The sequence below is a fragment of the Leucoraja erinacea genome, unplaced genomic scaffold, assembly GCF_028641065.1.
Source record: "Leucoraja erinacea ecotype New England unplaced genomic scaffold, Leri_hhj_1 Leri_600S, whole genome shotgun sequence".
NCBI classification, from domain to species: Eukaryota; Metazoa; Chordata; class Chondrichthyes; order Rajiformes; family Rajidae; genus Leucoraja; species Leucoraja erinaceus.
In genome coordinates this window covers 27638-47500 of record NW_026576510.1, presented here as the reverse complement: position 1 = coordinate 47500, position 19863 = coordinate 27638, and the positions used below count along the sequence as shown (strand labels likewise).

Below are 19863 nucleotides of genomic sequence, written 5' to 3'. Positions count from 1 at the left end.
TGTGCACCGTGGAAGACTTGGTTGTAAATATGCACAGTCTTTTCCTTGATTCAATAGCACGCAAACAAAGGCTATGCCTCGGTACATGTGTCAGTAATAAAATAAACTGGAGGCATGCAATATCATGAGCAGAATGGATCGGGTGGATAAACCTTGCCCCATCTGCAGAGCAAAATGTGTAGGAAGGAACTGCAGATGCTGGTTTAAACTGAAGATAGACACAAAACGCCGGAGTAACTCAACGGGACCGGCAGCATAGAAACATAGAAACATAGACAATAGGTGCAGGAGTAGGCCATTCGGCCCTTCGAGCCTGCACCGCCATTCAATATGATCATGGCTGATCATCCAACTCAGTATCCCGTACCTGCCTTCTCTCCATATCCCCTTAGCCACAAGGGCCACATCTAACTCCCTCTTAAATATAGCCAATGAACTGGCCTCAACTACCTGTGGCAGAGAATTCCACAGATTCACCACTCTCTGTGTGAAAAATGTTTTCCTCATCTCGGTCCTTAAAGTATTCCCCCTTATCCTTAAACTGTGACCCCTTGTTCTGGACTTCCCCAACATCGGGAACAATCTTCCTGCATCTAGCCTGTCCAACCTCTTAAGAATTTTGTAAGTTTTTATAAGATCCCCCCTCAATCTTCTAAATTCTAGCGAGTACAAGCCGAGTCTATCCAGTCTTTCTTCATATGAAAGTCCTGCCATCCCAGGAAATGGTCTGGTGAACCTTCTCTGTACTCCCTCTATGGCAATAATGTCTTTCCTCAGATTTGGAGACCAAAACTGTACGCAATACTCCAGGTGTGGTCTCACCAAGACCCTGTACAACTGCAGTAGAACCTCTCTGCTCCTAATCACAAATCCTTTTGCTATGAATGCTAACATACCATTCGCTTTCTTCACTGCCTGCTGCACCTGCATGCCTACTATCAATGACTGATGTACCATGACACCCAGGTCTCGCTGCATCTCCCCTTTTCCTAATCGGCCACCATTCAGATAATAGTCTACTTTCCTGTTTTTGCCACCAAAGTGAATAACCTCACATTTATCCACATAATATGAAAATAATAATAATAATAAATAATAATAATAAATACTTTATTGATCCCCTCAGGGAAATTCAGATGTCCAGAAGCCCCCAACCAACAAACCCACAGATTCAAAACGAACACAGACAGAAAATACATAGAATACAATGTGGACACTACCTGAGAGCAATAAATACTTAAAAAGACCAATAATTAACAATTAAAAATTAAAAATTGCAAGAATGCATCCCCCTACAGCCTAGCGATCAGTATTATAAAATCTAATGGCTGCAGGGGTGAAGGATCTCCTGAACCGCTCCGTTCTACAGGGCAGGGAGAGGAGCCGGTTGTTGTTCCGAGTGCTCTTTTGACTCTCCAGAATTACATGGAGGGGATGCCTGGGTTTTCCAGGATGCCCTGCACCTTGTGTCTCATACGCCTCTCAAGCACATCCATCCCAGAGTCTACTCTCCCCTCCAGCACTGAGCTAGCTCGTTTAACCAGTTTGACCAGCTTCTTGTTGTTTTTTGCACTAATGCTGTTGCCCCAGCAGACAACAGCGTAGAAAATAACACTTGCAACCACAGTGTTGTAAAACATGTGCAGCATGTCATTACACACATTGAAGGATTTGAGCCTTCTGAGGAAAAATGGTCTGCTCTGGCCTTTTTTGTAGAGGGAGTCAGAGTTGACAGACCAGTCCAGTTTGTTATCAAGGTGCCGTAACCCCCCCCCCCCCCTGCAATTACAACAAATAGACCCAAGACCAAGGTATTTATATGTCTGCACCACCTCAATGTCAGCCCCAGCAGCGTTGACCCCGGCTGAAGGGGGAGATTGGATCTGCCAAAGTTAACCACCATCTCTGTAGTCTTAGGTACACAAAATTGCTGGAGAAACTCAGTGGGTGCAGCAGCATCTATGGAGCGAAGGAAATAGGCGACGTTTCGGGCCGAAACGTCTCCTATTTCCTTCGCTCCATAGATGCTGCTGCACCCGCTGAGTTTCTCCAGCAATTTTGTGTACCTTCGATCTTCCAGCATCTGCAGTTCCTTCTTGAACAACGACATGATCTCTTTAGTCTAGTTGTGGGTTCAGGATGAAAAGTTTCCAGTTCTCTTCACCCCCACCCCCCCCCACACACATAACCAGGCAAAAACATAGACAAAAATAAGGAACTGGTCAACCACTGTTCCTCTATTTATATGGCTGCCTCCTCAATGCCCCCAGTTCCTGAAGGGGGAGCTACACATGCCCACAATCACGCTGTATCATCTGAATATTTCTGTACGTGGCCAATTCCTGTGTCAGACTTGTATCATAGTTTTCTGTAAATGTCTGCTGTATCAGGGGGTGAAGAGGAACGGGGCCAGAACCGTTCCCTGTGGGGCTCCAACATTGCACACCACTGTGCCAGAGACACTGTCCCCCAGCTTGACAAACTGTGGTCGACCCGTCAGGTAGTCGTCTATCCAGGAGATAAATATGGAATCCACCCCCCATCTTCTTAAGCTCGTCATTCAGAATCAGGGGTTGGATGGTGTTGAACGCACTTGAGAAGTCGAAGAACATAATCCTCACATAGCCACCGGGTTTGTCCAAAAAGGAGTAGATCCGGTGCAGGACTGCGTCATCCACACCAATGTTCTTCTGGTACGCAAACTGTAGTGGGCCGAGTGCGTGCTGGACTTGTGGTCTCAGGAGACGAATAAGTAGCTGCTCCATTGTCTTCATGATATGAGATGTAAGGGCCACCGGTCTGTAGTCGTTGATCTCGGTCGGCTGCCCTACTTTGTGAACCGGCACGAGACATGATGTTTTCCACAGACCTGGTACCCTCCCCGACTGGAGACTCAGGTTGAAAATGGTCTGGAGAGGCTCCGCCAGCTGAGCCGCACAGTCTTTCAGTAGCCTGGGGCAAACACCATCAGGGCCAGCTGCTTTACCAGGGCACACGCAGCCTCCTCAGCTCAGCTCTCACCTAGTCCGGCGTGAAGAACAGTTGAGGAGATGCCGGCATAGGAGGTGCTGCAGCTGTGGTGTTGGGGGGGGGCTGCCTCGTGGAGGTGATGGTGGGTGAGAAGCTGCACCTGCAGAGGTGGGAGGGGATACCAGATCAAACCTGTTATAGAACATTGGCCCTGTCCACATCTCCTGACGGCTGGCTTCCCTTCTCCTTGAAGCCAGTAATGGTCTTCATTCCTCTCCACACCTCTTTGATGCTGTTGTGCTGCAGTTTCCTCTCCAGCTTCCTTTTATAGTCCCCTTTTAGAAACATAGAAACATAGAAATTAGGTGCAGGAGTAGGCCATTCGGCCCTTCGAGCCTGCACCGCCATTCAATATGATCATGGCTGATCATCCAACTCAGTATCCCGTTCCTGCCTTCTCTCCATACCCCCTGATCCCCTTAGCCACAAGGGCCACATCTAACTCCCTCTTAAATATAGCCAATGAACTGGCCTCAACTACCCTCTGTGGCAGAGAGTTCCAGAGATTCACCACTCTCTGTGTGAAAAAAGTTCTCCTCATCTCGGTTTTAAAGGATTTCCCCCTTATCCTTAAGCTGTGACCCCTTGTCCTGGACTTCCCCAACATCGGGAACAATCTTCCTGCATCTAGCCTGTCCAACCCCTTAAGAATTTTGTAAGTTTCTATAAGATCCCCTCTCAATCTCCTAAATTCTAGAGAGTATAAACAAAGTCTATCCAGTCTTTCTTCATAAGACAGTCCTGACATCCCAGGAATCAGTCTGGTGAACCGTCTCTGCACTCCCTCTATGGCAATAATGGCCTTCCTCAGATTTGGAGACCAAAACTGTACGCAATACTCCAGGTGTGGTCTCACCAAGACCCTGTACAACTGCAGTAGAACCTCTCTGCTCCTATACTCAAATCCTTTTGCAATGAAAGCTAACATACCATTCACTTTCTTTACTGCCTGCTGCACCTGCATGCCTACCTTCAATGACTGGTGTACCATGACACCCAGGTCTCGCTGCGTCTCCCCCTTTCCCAATCGGCCACCATTTAGATAATAGTCTGCTTTTGCCTGTTTCAAGCTCTTTTTCAGGTCATGCTATACCCTCTTGATCTTTTTCCCGATCACCAACTTTGAGAGCCTTCTTTTTCTCGTTTAGGAGGCTCTTGATGTTGCTTGTAATCCCAGGTTTGTTATTGGGAAAGCAACAAACAGTTCTTACTGGCACAACAACATCCCTGCAGAAGTTGATGTAGTCCGTTATGCATCCAGCCATCCTGTCGATGTCCATACTGCTGTTGAATTCATGTGGCTCCATCAGGCTGTGCATTGAAAGCAGGCCCTCAGTGATTCACAGTCCTCTGGTGTCCACTTTCTAAACAACCAGGTGGTTGTAGGCTGTCTCAGTACACAGGGTTTGTAAGAAGGCCTTAGGTAAACCAGGTTATGATCTGATTTGCCAAGCGGTGGAAAGGCTAAAACACTATAGGCCTCCTTGACATTAACATAGTAGAAGTCAAGTGTCTTATTGTGCCTTGTGGGACAGTCAACATACTGTGAGAAGCCTGACAAGTGGGGGCTGATGTTCACTTGATTGAAGTCCCCTGATAAGGCAATGAGTATGTCCGGGTGTCGGGTCTGTTATCGCGAGACAGTCTCCTGGATGACATCACATGCGACTACAGGCTCCGCTCGAGGAGAAATGTAAACAATAATGGCGACGATGTGGGAGAACTCCCTCGGTACATAATAAGGTCTCAATCCAACCACCAGCAGCTCAATATCCCAACAACAGATCTTATCTTTCAAAGTTATGTGACCTGGATTACACCATCTATTGTTCACCAGCAGAGCAAGACCTCCACCTTTGATCTTCCCACTCGCCTTCGGGTCTCTATCTGCTCATACCCTAATGAAGCCGGATAGATCCACACAGGAGTCCGGGATGTTGTCCGTCAGCCACATGAGGACCTCAGTAAAACATATGAGACTGCACTCATGGTAGACCCGCTGGTTCTTCATAAGGGCCTCCAACTCCTCACACTTGTTATGGAATGAGTTGACGTTCCCCATAAGGATCAATGGCAGACACGGCTTGTATCTCCACCTCCAGGCCCTAAAAGGGCTTTCTCACGGTGTGACCTGAAGATTCAGATTCAATTTAATTGTCATTGTCAGTGTACAGTACAGAGACAACGAAATGCATGAAGCAAGACTTAACAAGAGTTTAACATCGTGGGAACCTTCTGCGATAACAGTACGGCATTCGTGGACCACCGAGGACCTCCGTGGCGCTAACGGCAGGTAGTCGTGTAACTTTGTAAGGTCGGGAGAAAATTCAAACATTTTTGATTTTCTCCCACGAGTGACTTGAGCAGCGTTGCAACATTGTATGAATGCAGATGTCAGTGCGATATCCGTAATGACTCTTGCGGGTACCGTGGGAACTCCTGCGAACGGTAAACCCGGAAGCTTGACAGAAGGGACATAAGGTGAGTAAAAAAGGTGGTCTCAATATCACCAATGGACCATGTGTCCATCGAGGACGTCCCACCTAATTGTCATTGTTTGAGAATCTTTTTCACTGTAAGACTTGCAGAGATGCCTCTCAGAAAAGTGCAAAGAAAGGGGTCAAAGAAAGTCAGAACGTTTTTAGCCATGTAGGTAAATGAGGAGGAGACTCAGCAAGAGAGACAGGTGGAGAGGCAAGAGGAGATGCCAGAGATACCACTGCCTGTGGGCTCCTTGGAGCAGGGAGAGGGTGATCAAGGTGGATTTGAGATTGCCTTCCCAGTAGCTGTTGCCTCCCCAATAGCCTCAGCAGAGGATAACATAAAGGGAAGATGGCAGAAGGTAAGGCCATATAACTTCAACAGGGAACAAGAGGGGGGAACTTGTAGAATGGTACCAATGCAATGAGATTCTCTATGACAAATCCAGAGAGGATTATAGAAATAGGGAGAGAAAGCGCAACCTGCTGGAGACGAAGGCTGCGGAGTATCCCGGGTGCTCATGTGAGTAACTATAACAATAATATATTAGTTTTATGTACAGGAGAACAATTTAATGTTATCCATGATTTAAAAATACAATGCTACAGATGTAAAAGTGCTGTTTTTGCAGTTACCTTCGCCTTATAAGTCTGTCTGTTCCCTGCCCGCTGCAATGTAAAATAGTGGCAGACAGACGACAATGAAAATAACAACAGCCTGTACTCGAACCAATCCGGTATAGGCATGTCCAAATGAGCCAATTCTACGAATGGAGGATATTTATATAGTGTGTGAAAAAAAGTGGCATCATTTGTGCCACGTGATTAACTACACTACAGTCCACGATGGTCATTCACGATTAACGGGAAAGATCGGGAGACGGACAAGTCACTCGCACAAATGACAGAATTGCCAAGTACTGTGGGAACTCTTTATCTACCCCCCCCCCCCCATATATCGTGCGGAACTCGTGCTGGACCACGACCACTTCACTCTGGTGACATCTTGCGTCAGGTCGCACCGTGAGAACCGGCCATTAGTCTGGCCCTTAGCCTGGCACCTGCACGGCAACCACGGACCGGCTTCTTCAGCTCAGACGGAGAATGGTGTTATATTCCGTAAGCTGTCCGTCGCCACATAAGTTCATCCCTCCTATACGCGACTCTACACATGCTGTGTAAAAATTACTGCACAGCAGCAGCGGCAACAGCCAACGCACAAAACACACTAAAGCACTAAATACACTAAACAAAACTCTGAGCTACAAGGACTTGTATCCAAGTCCTTGTCCTTGTCCTTCACAAAAAACTAAACAAAACTAAATAAAACACTAATCAAAACACTAAAACAAAACTCGGAGCTACAACGACTTGCTGCCTCTCAGTTCGGTGCATGCGTAGGAGAATGCATCTGCCATGCATTTTCCCACTCATCCAACCTATCCAAGTCACCTTGCAGTCTCCTAGCATCCTCCTCACAGCTAACACTGCCCCCCAGCTTTGTGTCATCCGCAAACTTGGAGATGTTGCATTCAATTCCCTCATCCAGATCATTAATATATATTGTAAATAGCTGGGGTCCCCGCACCGAGCCTTGCGGTACCCCACTAGTCACTGCCTGCCATTGTGAAAAGGACCTGTTTACTCCTACTCTTTGCTTCCTGTCTGCCAGCCAGTTCTCTATCCACATCAATACTGAACCCCCAATACCATGTGCTTTAAGTTTGTATACTAATCTCTTATGTGGGACCTTGTCGAAAGCCTTCTGAAAGTCCAGATATAACACATCCACTGGTTCTCCCTTATCCACTCTACTAGTTACATCCTCGAAAATTTCTATAAGATTCGTCAGACATGATTTACCTTTCATAAATCCATGCTGACTTTGTCCAATGATTTCACCACTTTCCAAATGTGCTGCTATCCCATCTTTAATAACTGATTCTAGCAGTTTCCCCACTACCAATGTTAGACTAACTGGTCTGTAATTCCCCGTTTTCTCTCTCCCTCCATTTTTAAAAAGTGGGGTTACATTAGCTACCCTCCAATCCTCAGGAACTATTCCAGAATCTAGGGTTTTGAAAATTTGTCACTAATGCATTCACTATTTCTGGGGCTACTTCCTTAAGTACTCTGGGATGCAGCCTCTATGGCCCTAGGGATTTATCGGCCTTTAATCCATTCAATTTACCTAACACCACTTCCCGGCTAACCTGGATTTCACTCAGTTCCTCCATCTCCTTTGACCCCCGGGCCCCTGCTATTTCCGGCAGATTATTTATGTCTTCCTTAGTGAAGACAGAACCAAAGTAGTTATTCAATTGGTTTGCCATGTCCTTGTTCCCCATGATCAATTCACCTGTTTCTGACTGCAAGGGACCTACATTTGTTTTAACTAATCTTTTTCTCTTCACATATCTATAAAAACTTTTGCAATCAGTTTTTATGTTCCCTGCCAGTTTTCTTTCATAATCTATTTTCCCTTTCCTAATTAAGCCCTTTGACCTCTTCTGCCGGTCTCTGAATTTCTCCCAGTCCTCTGGTAGGCTGCTTTTTCTGGCTGATTTGTATGCTTCATCTTTTGTTTTGATACTATCCCTGATTTGCCTTGTTATCCACGGATGCACTACTTTTCCTGATTTATTCTTTTGCCAAACGGATGAACAATTGTTGTAGTTCATCCATGCAGTCTTTAAATGCCTTCCATTACCTATCCACCATCAACCCTTGAAGAATCAATTGCCAGTCTATCTTGGCCAATTCCCGTCTCATACCCTCAAAGTTACCTTTCTTTAAGTTCAGAACCCTTGTTTCTGAATTAATTATGTCACTCTCCATCCTAATGAAGAACTCTGGCCTGTACACAACTCCCACTAGAGTTTTCTGCCCCTTAGTGTTTCGCAGCTCTACCCATATCGATTCCACATCCTCCAAGCTAATGTCCTTCCTTTCTATTGCTTTAATCTGCTCTCTAACCAGCAACGCTACCCCACCTCCTTGTCCTTTCTGTCTATCCCTCCAGAATATTGAATATCCCTGGACCAGCCTTGGTCACCCTGGAGCCATGTCTCCATGATCCCAACTATATCATATTCATTAATAACTTTCTGCACATTCAACTCATCCACCTTATTACGAATGATCCTTGCATTGAGATAGAAAGCCTTCAGGTTTGTTTTTACAACACTCTTACCCCTTATACAATTGTGTAGAAAAGTGGCCCTTTTTGATTTTTGCTCTGGATGTGTCTGCCTGCCACTTTTACTTGTCACCTTGCTACCTATTGCTTCTACCCTCATTTTACACCCCTCTGTCTCTCTGCTCACACATCTAAGAAACCCACCATCTCTTAATCTCTGTTTATTAGCTTTTTCTTCTTTCTCCCCTACATGTTGTGTCTGAGTGCTTCCCTTCTCTGCCTCCTGCCTCACACACTGTGTACTAACTTTCTCTATTTGAGTCCCTCCCCCCAACCGTTCTAGTTTAAAGTCTCCCCAGTAGCTTTTGCAAATCTCCCCGCTAGGATATTGGTCCCCCTCGGGAGAGAAGGAATGGGTGACGTTTCGGGTCTGAAGAAAGGTCTCGACCTGAAACGTCACCTATTCCTTTTCTCCAGAGATGCTGCCGTTCCCACTGAATTTTCTTAGTTTTTGTTTGATAGATACAGCACGGAAACAGGTCTCTCTGCCCACCGAGTCCGCGCCGACCAGCGATCCCTGATCATTAACACTACCCTACACACACTAGGGATAATTTTTTTATACATACACTAAGCCAATTGACCTTGGAACCTGTACGTCTTTGGAATGTGGGAGGAATCCGAAGGTCTCAGAGAAAACCCACGCAGGTCACGGGGAGAAGGTACAAACTCCGTACAGACAGCGCCCGTAGTCGGGATGGAACCCGGGTCTCCGGCGCTGCATTCGCTGTAAGGCAGCAACTCTACCACTGCGCCACCGTGACCAGAGAAGGCATGGACCACGTGCTGGTGGGGGAATGGAAATACAACTGAGTGCTGGAGGAACTCAGCGGGTCAGGCAGCGATGGACAGAAGAGCCTTTCGGGTCAGGACCCTTCTTCAGTCTGATCCGAAACATCCGTGCATTTCCCTCCACAGATGCTGCCTGACAAAGTGACTTTACACTTTGTGTTTCCCGCAAGATTCCAGTACCTGCAGTTCCTTGTGTCTCTACACTGGGCAACTGTAGATGGATTCTTCGAGTCTGAAGGAAAGTCTTGGACCGAAACGTCACCCATTCCTTCTCCCCAGAGATGCTGCCTGTCCCGCTGAGTTACTCCAGCTTTTTTGTGTCTATCTTCGGTTTAAACCAGCATCTGCAGTTCCTTCCTGCACATAGATAGATTCTTGATTAGTACGGGTGCCAGAGGTTATGGGGAGATGGCAGGAGAATGGGGTTAGGAAGGGGAGATAGATCAGCCATGATTGAATGGCGGAGTAGACTTGATGGGCTGAATGGCCTAATTCTACTACTATCACTTATGAATGATGAATGATGAATTTTACTTTAGTTTAGAGATACAGTGTGGAAACAGGCCCTTCAGCCCACCAAGCCCATGCTGACCAGTGATTACCTACACTAGTACTATCCTACACACACGAGGGACAATTTACAGAAGCCAATTAACCTACAAACTCGTGCATCATTGGAGTGTGGGAGGAAACCGGAGCACCCGGAGAAAACCCACGCAGTCACAGGGAGAACGTACAAACTCCGTACAGACAGCACCCATGGTCAGGATGGATCCCGGGTCTCTGGCGCTGTGAGGCAGTAACTATCCCCGCTGCGCCACTAATTTGGTACGGGTGGGTAGCTGATGGTTGGCAGTGGGCATGCTGGGCTGAAGGGCCTATAACTGTGGCCGGGAGGAGGGAGGAGCGTTCGGGTAGAAGGCAGAGTTGGCCTACCATTTGTAACTGTGCATGTCTTGGCATTTCAGATCACCATGAACCTTCCTACCACAGCGGAGATCAGGAGCCATGCCCAGCGTTCCCTGAATAATCTCCCCCTAAAGCACAAACACCTCCAGGGGCCCGTCCCATACCAGGTAGGACACCACACCCACAACTGCTCCTCTTGGCTAACTCACCTAGTTTAATGTAGTTTAAGGCCCTGTCCCACTTACGTGTCCTTGGCACGCAAATTACGCGACCTCGTGGTCACGTTGAGGTGCACGGGCATCGTAGGGCCGCGCGGGGCCGGGTCCCACTGAGAATCGCAGAGGGGTGTGTGGGAACGATGGTTGTGCGCGGTATCGCGCGGGGCTCCGAAATCTTTGCGCGCCAACGGCCTCTCGCGTAACTGACGGCCAAAGTGGGACAGGCCCAAGACCCTGGCGTGACGCAACGCCTCACCTCCAACAGCAGCAGAAGCAGGCAAACGATCACCGAACTCGGCCTGGGGCTCACGGCCGTTGCGGTCCGGATCCGCCCCCACTCCTACTCCCAGACCGGGGCCAAGAAAATTGAAGATGGACACAAAATGCTGGAGTAACTCAGCGGGACCGGCAGCATCTCTGGAGAGAAGCATTGGGTGACGTTTCGGGTCAAGACCCTTTTTTTTCAGTCTGAAGAAGAGTCTCGACACGAAACGTCACCCATTCCTTCTCTCCAGAGACGCTGCCTGTCCCGCTGAGTTACTCCAGCATTTTGTGTCTACCTTCGGTTTAAACCTGCATCTGCAGTTCCTTCTCACGCATGCTCCCTCTTGGATGTTGGTCCAATGAACCGTCGTAGAGCTACCCAGCAGAGAAACAGGCCCACTTGTCCATGCCGACCGAGCTGGGACGCTGGGCTAGTCCTACCCACCACAGACAGTGGTGGAGGTCAAGTCATTGGGTATTTTTAAAGCGGAGGTTGACAGATTCTTGATTGGTACGGGTGTCAAAGGTTATGGGGAGAAGGCCGGGGAATGGGGTTGAGAGGGAAATATAAATCAGCCATGATCGAATGGCGGAGTCGACTCGATGGGTCGAATGGCCTAATTCTGCTCCTATGTCTTATGAACTTATGCATTTGACCCCTAACCTTCTACACCCTTCCCAAGGGTTTCAAGAGATAATTAGGAGATCATTTGTGGGTGGCTATTAATGATGTTCATGTTCTAGGAGTAGAATTCGGCCAATTCGGCCCATCAAGTCTACTCCGCCATTCAATCATGGCTGATCGCTGCCTCCTAATCCCATTTTCCTGCCTTTCTCCCTATAACCCTTGGCACCCGTTCTAATCAATAATTTGTCTATCTCTGTCTTAAAAATATCCACTGACTTGGCCTCCACAGCCCTCTGTGGCAGTGAGTTCCACAGATTCACCACCCTCTGACTAAAGAAGTTCCTCCTCATCTCCTTTCTAAAAGAACGGCCTTTAATTCCGATTCTGTGACCTCTGGTCCTAGACTCTCCCACTAGTGGAAACATCCTCTCCACATCCACTCTATCCAAGCCTTTCACCATTTCTGTACACTTCAATGAGGTACCCCCTCATCCTTCTAAACTCCAGCGAGTACAGGCCCAGTGCCGACAAACGCTCATCAGATGTTAACCCACTCATTCCTTGGTGTCTCTCTCCCTGAAGGGGTGTTCAGAAGCCTGATAACAGAGGGGAAGAAGCTGTTCCTGAGTCTGGTGGTGCGCGCTTTCAAGCTTCTGTTCCTTGAGCCGGACGGGAGCGGGGAGAAGGGGGAATGACCAGGGCGGGAATGTGGAGTTGTGTGGTTTTGAGCTTCTTGTGGCGTTTGCTGCCCTTGGATCTGGCGGGCTGTGTAAGTGTGGGTCTCTCTTTGTCTCTCTGCAGGTGGCCGTCTCCACGAGGCTTCAGCAGGTTCTGGGGGAGCTGATGGAGGAGGGGATCCCTACCCCCGGGCAGGCCTCCCCCTGCCCCACCTCCCTCTCTGTAGCTGCCAGCAGTTAGAGGATCCAGGCTCACCCGCGGCCTTAACCCACCCCCCGGGTAGGGAAGCCCTGCGTACAGGTTTACAGGTACCTCAAGGTGCTCACCTCCACCAGGTGGATTGGTAGAGTTGCTGCCTCACAGCGCCAGAGAACCAGCTTCCATCCCGACTACGGGTGCTGTCTGTACAGAGTTTGTACGTTCTCCCCGTGACCTGCGTGGGTTTTCTCCGGGTGCTCTGGTTTCCTCCCACAACTCCAAAGACGTGCGGGCTTGTATGCTAATTGGCTTCGGTATAATATAGAACATAGAAACATAGAAAATAGGTGCAGGAGTAGGCCATTCGGCCCTTCGAGCCTGCACCGCCATTCAATATGATCATGGCTGATCATCCAACTCAGTATCCCGTACCTGCCTTCTCTCCATACCCCCTGATCCCCTTTAGCCACAAGGGCCACATCTAACTCCCTCTTAAATATAGCCAATGAACTGGCCTCAACTACCTTCTGTGGCAGAGAGTTCCACAGATTCACCACTTTCTGTGTGAAAAAAGTTCTTCTCATCTCGGTTTTAAAGGATTTCCCCCTTATCCTTAAGCAGTGACCCCTTGTCCTGGACTTCCCTAACATCGGGAACAATCTTCCTGCATCTAGCCTGTCCAACCCCTTAAGAATTTTGTAAGTTTCTATAAGATCCCCTCTTAATCTCCTAAATTCTAGAGAGTTCTCTCCATACCCCCTGATCCCCTTAGCCACAAGGGCCACATCTAACTCCCTCTTAAATATAGCCAATGAACCGGCCTCAACTACCTTCTGTGGCAGAGAATTCCACTGGGCCTGTACTCTCTGTGTGAAAAATGTTTTTCTCATCTCGGTCCTTAAATACTTCCGCCTTATCCTTAAACTGTGACCCCTTGTTCTGGAAATTGTAAATTGTCCCTAGTATGTGTGGGACAATGCTAGTGTACGGGAGAAGGGGGGTCGCTGGTCGGCACGGTCTTGGTGGGCCGAAGGGCCTGTTTCCGCGCTGTATCTGTACAGTAAAGTCTATCGCCACTCCTCGCCACAGCCTATTAGCTTGGCAATAGTAGATGTCACATAGTAACCCAATCCAATTGTTAGCAACACAGCCAATTGGGGAAGGACCAAACCACTGCCCACTCAATGGTCCATTCCTTACAGTCAAGATGAACACACCATGCTGGGGTAACTCAGCGGGACAGGCAGCATCTCTGGAGAGAAGCAATGGGTGGTGTTTCGGGACAAGACCCTTCTTGAGGCAAACGTCACACAATCCTGTCCCGCTGAGTTACTCCAGCATTTTGTGTCTACGGTGTAGACAAACATCTGCAATTCCTCCCTGCACATTTCTTACAGATGTGTTGTATCCTATCCCCTCATATCAGCTCCTGTGCCTTACTGATTCAACAATCAATGAACTGCAGATGCTGGTTTAAAAAAGAAGTCACAAAGTGCTGGAGTAACCCAGCGGGCCAAGCAGCATCTCTGGAGAACATGGATAGCTGATGCTTCGGACTGAAGGATTGCCGACCCGAAATGACACCCATTCTTTTTAGAAACATAGAAAATAGGTGCAGGAGGAGGCCATTCGGCCCTTGGAGCCAGCACCACCATTCATTGTGATCATTGCTGATCGTCCCCAATCAATAACCCGTGTCTGCCTTCTCCCCATATCCCTTGATTCCACTAGCCCCTAGAGCTCTATCTAACTCTCTTAAATCCATCCAGTGATTTGGCCTCCACTGCCCTCTATGGCAGGGAATTCCACAAATTCACAACTCTCTGGGTGAAAACCTTTTCTTTCACCTCAGTCTCCAGAGATGCTTCCTGGATTTTAGTTTAGTATAGAGATACACCGTGGAAACAGGCCCGTTTGGTCCGAGCCCGCACCGACCAGCGATCCCCACAGACTGGAGACATTATACACTTATACCAAGTATACAAACCCAAGCCAATTAACCTACAAACCTGTCCGTCTTTGGAGTGTGGGAGGAAACCGAAGATCCCGGGGAGAACGTACAAACTCCGTACAGACAGCGCCCGTAGTCAGGATTGAACCCGGGTCTCCGGTGCTACAAGCGCTGTAAGGCAGCAACTCTACCGCTGAGCCACCGTGACCGCCCTGCTGAGTTTCTCCAGCACTTTGTGCCTTTGCTTGTTTCAATACTTCCTCAACGCTGGGGGAACATCTGCCTCCACCACCACCTCAGGCAGTACAGTCCCGTCCCCAACCATTCTTTGTGCATCCACTCTAAACCTCCCACCCTAAACCCAGTCCCTCCCAATTCTCAGACACTCCAGGACCATCCTGAAGATGGCAGTAGATGCCAGTAGCTGCCCCTGGAACTGTTCATGTGTCAGATGTTCACCATTGCTCCAGTGACGCATGGACTACCCGTTACAAACCCTGCCACCCATTACGATCCTGCCATTACACCTTCAGTGCCTACACACCAACCAGTTGATTACAACACACTCATTGTATGAGCTACCATAGACTCATAGAGTACAGAAATAGGCCCTTCGGTCCAACTCATCCATGCTGACCGAGATGCCACATCTATGCTGGTCCCACCCGTGCAAAGTACTATTGATACAGAGTCATTATATATCATAACAAGTACTTTAATCAGAATACATACAGAGACCATCGAAAGGAGTACTGTGGGCTCGAATCGTAAGTCGAACGAACCAACATGGCTACCAGGTGGTAGTGTGGAAACCTGACATGGATTATAGATCAGGTCGGCAGCAGCAAAACCAGGCACAGATCAAATCAGCAATACTGTTTGATCTACATCCTCCTCCTTAGGCTTTCGCCCAGAAGGCAAACAGAAAGCATGCAGGAGTAATATGTATATAAAGCTATAAAATGAACTATCTACAGCAGTGGTTCCCAACCTTTTTTAGCTCATGGCCCCCTTGGGATCTTTTAATTTTTCTGTGCCCCTCCCTGACATTATTAGCGGAAAAAAAAGACTTCAATATTATAATACCTTCCATAGCGATATCAGTGTCTATTAATTGCACATATATTCTCTTTTATTCTATTCCACAAACATCAAAAATATTTCAACTACATAGATTTAAATTTATTAGGAGTGAAATTTATTAGCTCTGTGGCCCCCTTCATTGAACCTGTGGCCCCCTAAATCCCAACATTTTTCTGTGCCCCCCCTGAAATTTGCCATATGGCCCCAGGCTGGGAATCACTGGTCTACAGTAAAGCAATGTAGGATATATTGCAAGTAATATAAGTAACGTTGGTTATAGTCCAAGATCTGCGTCTAGACATAATCCCCGTATCTAGCCACAGACTTGCTGACACGTACAGTACAGGCCTTCAGCCGTGTCCCTCACAGGAGATGTCGCCACAGGCCCGCCCGGCCTTCATCGGGAGTTCCGTAGCAGGCGATGACTCAACCAGGGCACTGCAGCTTCACAATACTGACCGAATGGACCTCGCTTCCCCCATATGTGAGAAGAGTCAACATTGCTGGGTTTTAATAGCTGTACCTTCCTCAGACGATTAAACTGTTCCCGAGACAAAACGTTGCATTTGGCCCAAGTGTCGATTTTCATCTCAATCACTTTATATTGTTTACTGTTACGGTGACCATTGGCTCACTATTCTGCACATGTTGTGTGATCAGCCATGATCATATTGAATGGCGGTGCAGGCTCGAAGGGCCGAATGGCCTCCTCCTGCACCTATTTTCTATGTTTCTATGTGATAATAGAATGTGCCTGCAGAATGATTCCATCGACCATTGGCCTCTAGTCCATGTTGCTATCGGACAAATCTGACGGCCTCAGCCTGCAGCAAATATATGGGCTGCTTTTCCTGCTCTCTGTTAGGTCGGGATCTGCAACATCTCCAGAAATGGTTCCGCTGGTAATCAGCATTCCCTTCCGTTTATTGTTTGGCCTTAATTTTCTGTCCGAGACAAACTGGCCATTGAAGGTGGGGTTGTCAAAAAAGGGCCACAAGGCAGTGATTCCGGCTTCATCTCCTGCGAGGAGAAGGAGCATGTTTGCACCGATCATTGCCTGCTTGTCATGAGAAGTCGCAGCAATGATCAAATCACATACTATCGCGCAAAGGTACGCCACCGCTGTCCGATTCTGCTGTCGAAGACGAGTGGGTCAGGTTTTCGGAAAGCTTCAGCCATGTTTGAGACTATGAAAAGTCTTGTAAATAACAGGCAAAGTCGAACCGAAATCCCACTTCTGACACCATGTGCAAAAAGTTCTATTGATACAGAGTAATTATACATCATAACCAGTACTTTAATTAGAATACATACAGAGACCATCGAAATGAGTACTGTAGGCTCGGAGTCGTAAGTTGAACTAACTAGCATGCCACAAGGTGGTAGTGTGGAAACCTGACATGGATTATGGATCAGGTCGGCAGCAGCAAAACCAGACACGGATCAAATCAGCAATACTGTTTGATCTGCACCACCTGCCTGCGTTTGGCCCATGACCCTCCAAAACCTTTCCTATCCATGTTCCTGTCCAAATCTCTTTTAAATGCCATTGTAATGCCTGCTTTAACTACCTCCTCTGGCGTATATCCATATGTAAAAAAAGGTATTAAATTTTATTCCTATTAAATCTTTCCCATCTCACCTTGTTGTTGATTCCCCCACCCTGGGTAAAAGATTCTGTGCATGCACTCTATCTATTTCCCTCATAACCTCTATAAGATCACACCTCATCCTTCTGCACTCCAAGGAATAGAGTCCTAGCCAGCCCAACCTCTCCCTGTCACTCAGACATTTACTCATCTATTTCCCTGGTGATCTTATCTATGAAGGTCAACCAAGGAATAAGTAACGACGGCTGCACAATATGCCTGTTACAATCCTCTCATTACACAGTGTCCCTCTATCCTTCCCACTTCACCCAGCTACTCCATGTCTGAAGGGTCCCGGCCCATTTGTCTATTCTCCTCCACAGATGCTGCCTGTCCTGCTGAGTTCATCTTCCTCTTGCATTTTGTTCATTACCACCAGGCGCTGAGGTGCAGTGAAAAGCGTTGTATTATATCGTATCCAATGATATCAGATAATATTATAAATATAATCGTCAAACTCCAGTACAACAGGTAGAGCAAAGGGGAAGATACAGAGTGCAGAATATAGTTCTCAGCATTGTAGCGCATCAGTTCCACAGACAAAGTCCAATGTCCGCAATGGGGTAGAGGTGAATCGGACAGTACACTAGCTTATGGAAGGACCGTTCGGAAGCCTGACAGAGGGGAAGCAGCTGTTCCTGAGTCTGGTGGGCGAGATATATATATATATATATATATATATATATATATACTGGACTAAGTGGGACACATTGGGTCCCAACATCACACGGGAGGGCTGGTCACCAACGCAATATTCCACCTCTCCACCAATTCCAATATTGCTCGCCAGTGGGGGGGGCTGTCTGTTGCGCTAGTATGCGTGTTGCGGGCTGAAGGTACTGGTTTCCAGAGGGCTAGTATAGACATTGTGGGCCGAATGGATTCTTGGGCTGGCATCCAACAGTTGCAATGATTTTAAAAGCCAAAGCAAACAATTGGGCTGCAGCCACCTGAAACCAAAATTCATTTTGTGAACACAAACTTGTTGATAAGGCGAGGCAAACAATTGGGCTGCAACCACTTTAGAGCCGCATCGAGGGGACTCACCGTGGAGTAGACGTGCGTTCAGTGTTATTCGCAGCTCAGAGAGACGTGACCCTCTCGCTTCCTGGGTCTGGCAGAGACTGAGTGAGGCACTACACTTCCGGGTTTTATAGTCCCTCCCCCTGCAGAGAGAATGGGGAATTTTTTTAAAACATTAATATCTCTCTGATTTTTCATTCCGGGGAAAAATCCTCTGGTCCCGGAAGGCGGAGGGGGGCTCTGAGCGAGGTGGACAAAAATGACGGCTGTTGGTGGTGGCGTTCTCTCGGAAATCTCAGCACAGTGGGCCAAAAGCGGTCAAGATCAGACTTTTAGTAATATAGATATACTCATACATACATACATAGATATATATATAGAAGATAGACACAAAATGCTGGAGTAACTCAGCGGGACTGGCAGCATCTCTGGAGAGAAGGAATGGATGACGTTTCGGGTCAAGCCCTTTCTTCAGGGATATATATTTTATTATATACACGCTCACATACGTACAAGTCAAGTCAAGTCAAGTCAAGTTTATTTGTCACATACACATACGAGATGTGCAGTGAAATGAAAGTGGCAATGCTCGCGGACTTTTGTGCAAAAGACAAACAACAAAACAACCAAACAAATTATAAACACAATCATAACACACATATTCTTATTCATAATAAATAATAGAAGGAAAAACGTTCTGTAGAGTTAGTCCCTGGTGAGAAAGGCGTTTACAGTCCGAATTGCCTCTGGGAAGAAACTCCTTCTCAACCTCTCCATTCTCACTGCATGGCAACGGAGGCGTTTGCCTGACCGTAGCAGCTGGAACAGTCCGTTGCAGGGGTGGAAGAGGTCTCTCGTGATTTTGTTTGCTCTGGAGTTGCACCTCCTGTTGTATAGTTCCTGCAGGGGGGTGAGTGAAGTTCCCATAGTGCGTTCGGCCGAACGCACTACTCTCTGCAGAGCCTTCTTGTCCAATGATAGTGCAATAATAACCTTAATAGTTTTGAGCTTATTTGAGGTTGTAGGGTTTAATAGCCTGATGGCCGTAGGGAAGAAGCTGTTCCTGAACCTGGACGCTACAGTTTTCAGGCACCTGTACCTTCTTCCCGATGGCAGGGGTGATATGAGTGTGTGGCCAGGGTGGTGTGGGTCTCTGATGATGCTGGGGCTGCCTTTTTGAGGCAGCGACTCCTGCAAGTCCCTATAAGCGTGAGGGAACAAAGAACTGCACACGCTGGTTAATGCACAAGTGCTGGAGTAACTCAGCGGGTCAGGCAGTGAAAAGCTTCTGTGGCGTGCTAACCAGTCAGCAGAAAGACAACACGTGATTACAATCGATCCATTTACACCAGTGTAATAGTGAATAACGTTTCGTGCAAGGTAAAGCCATCAAAGTCTGGTGAAGGATAGTCCAAGGGTGATCAAAGAGGGAGATAGAGAATACTGATGCACTTGCCCACACCGGCCAACATGTCCTAACTACACTAGTCCCACCTGCCCGCATCTGCTCCATATTAGCCCTGTCCCAGAGCACGAGTTCATTCCAAGAGCTCTCCCGAGTTAAAAAAAAATCAAACTCGTGGTAAGCACGGAGAATGAACGTAGCGGGTACGTCGGAGCTCGGGGACGTCTTTTAGCGGCTCGTAACGCTAACGGCAGGTACTCGGGAAGACTCGCTAACGGCAGGTAAGCACGGGAAGACCCGTGAAGATTTTTCAACATCATGAAAAATGTCCACGAGAGCCCCGAGTACCAACAAGT

General features: G+C 47.6%; 1 protein-coding gene across 1 annotated transcript in view; it reads left to right on the top strand.

Annotated features, from left to right (window-relative positions):
- Positions 1-15995, top strand: part of naprt (nicotinate phosphoribosyltransferase) — a 49149-nt gene extending 33154 nt beyond the window's left edge. The window contains 2 exon segments of the mRNA XM_055630990.1: positions 10470-10577; positions 12322-15995. Coding sequence (XP_055486965.1) covers positions 10470-10577; positions 12322-12438 — 225 coding nt within the window. The 3' untranslated portion in view covers positions 12439-15995.
- The last annotated feature ends 3868 nt before the right edge of the window (positions 15996-19863 follow it).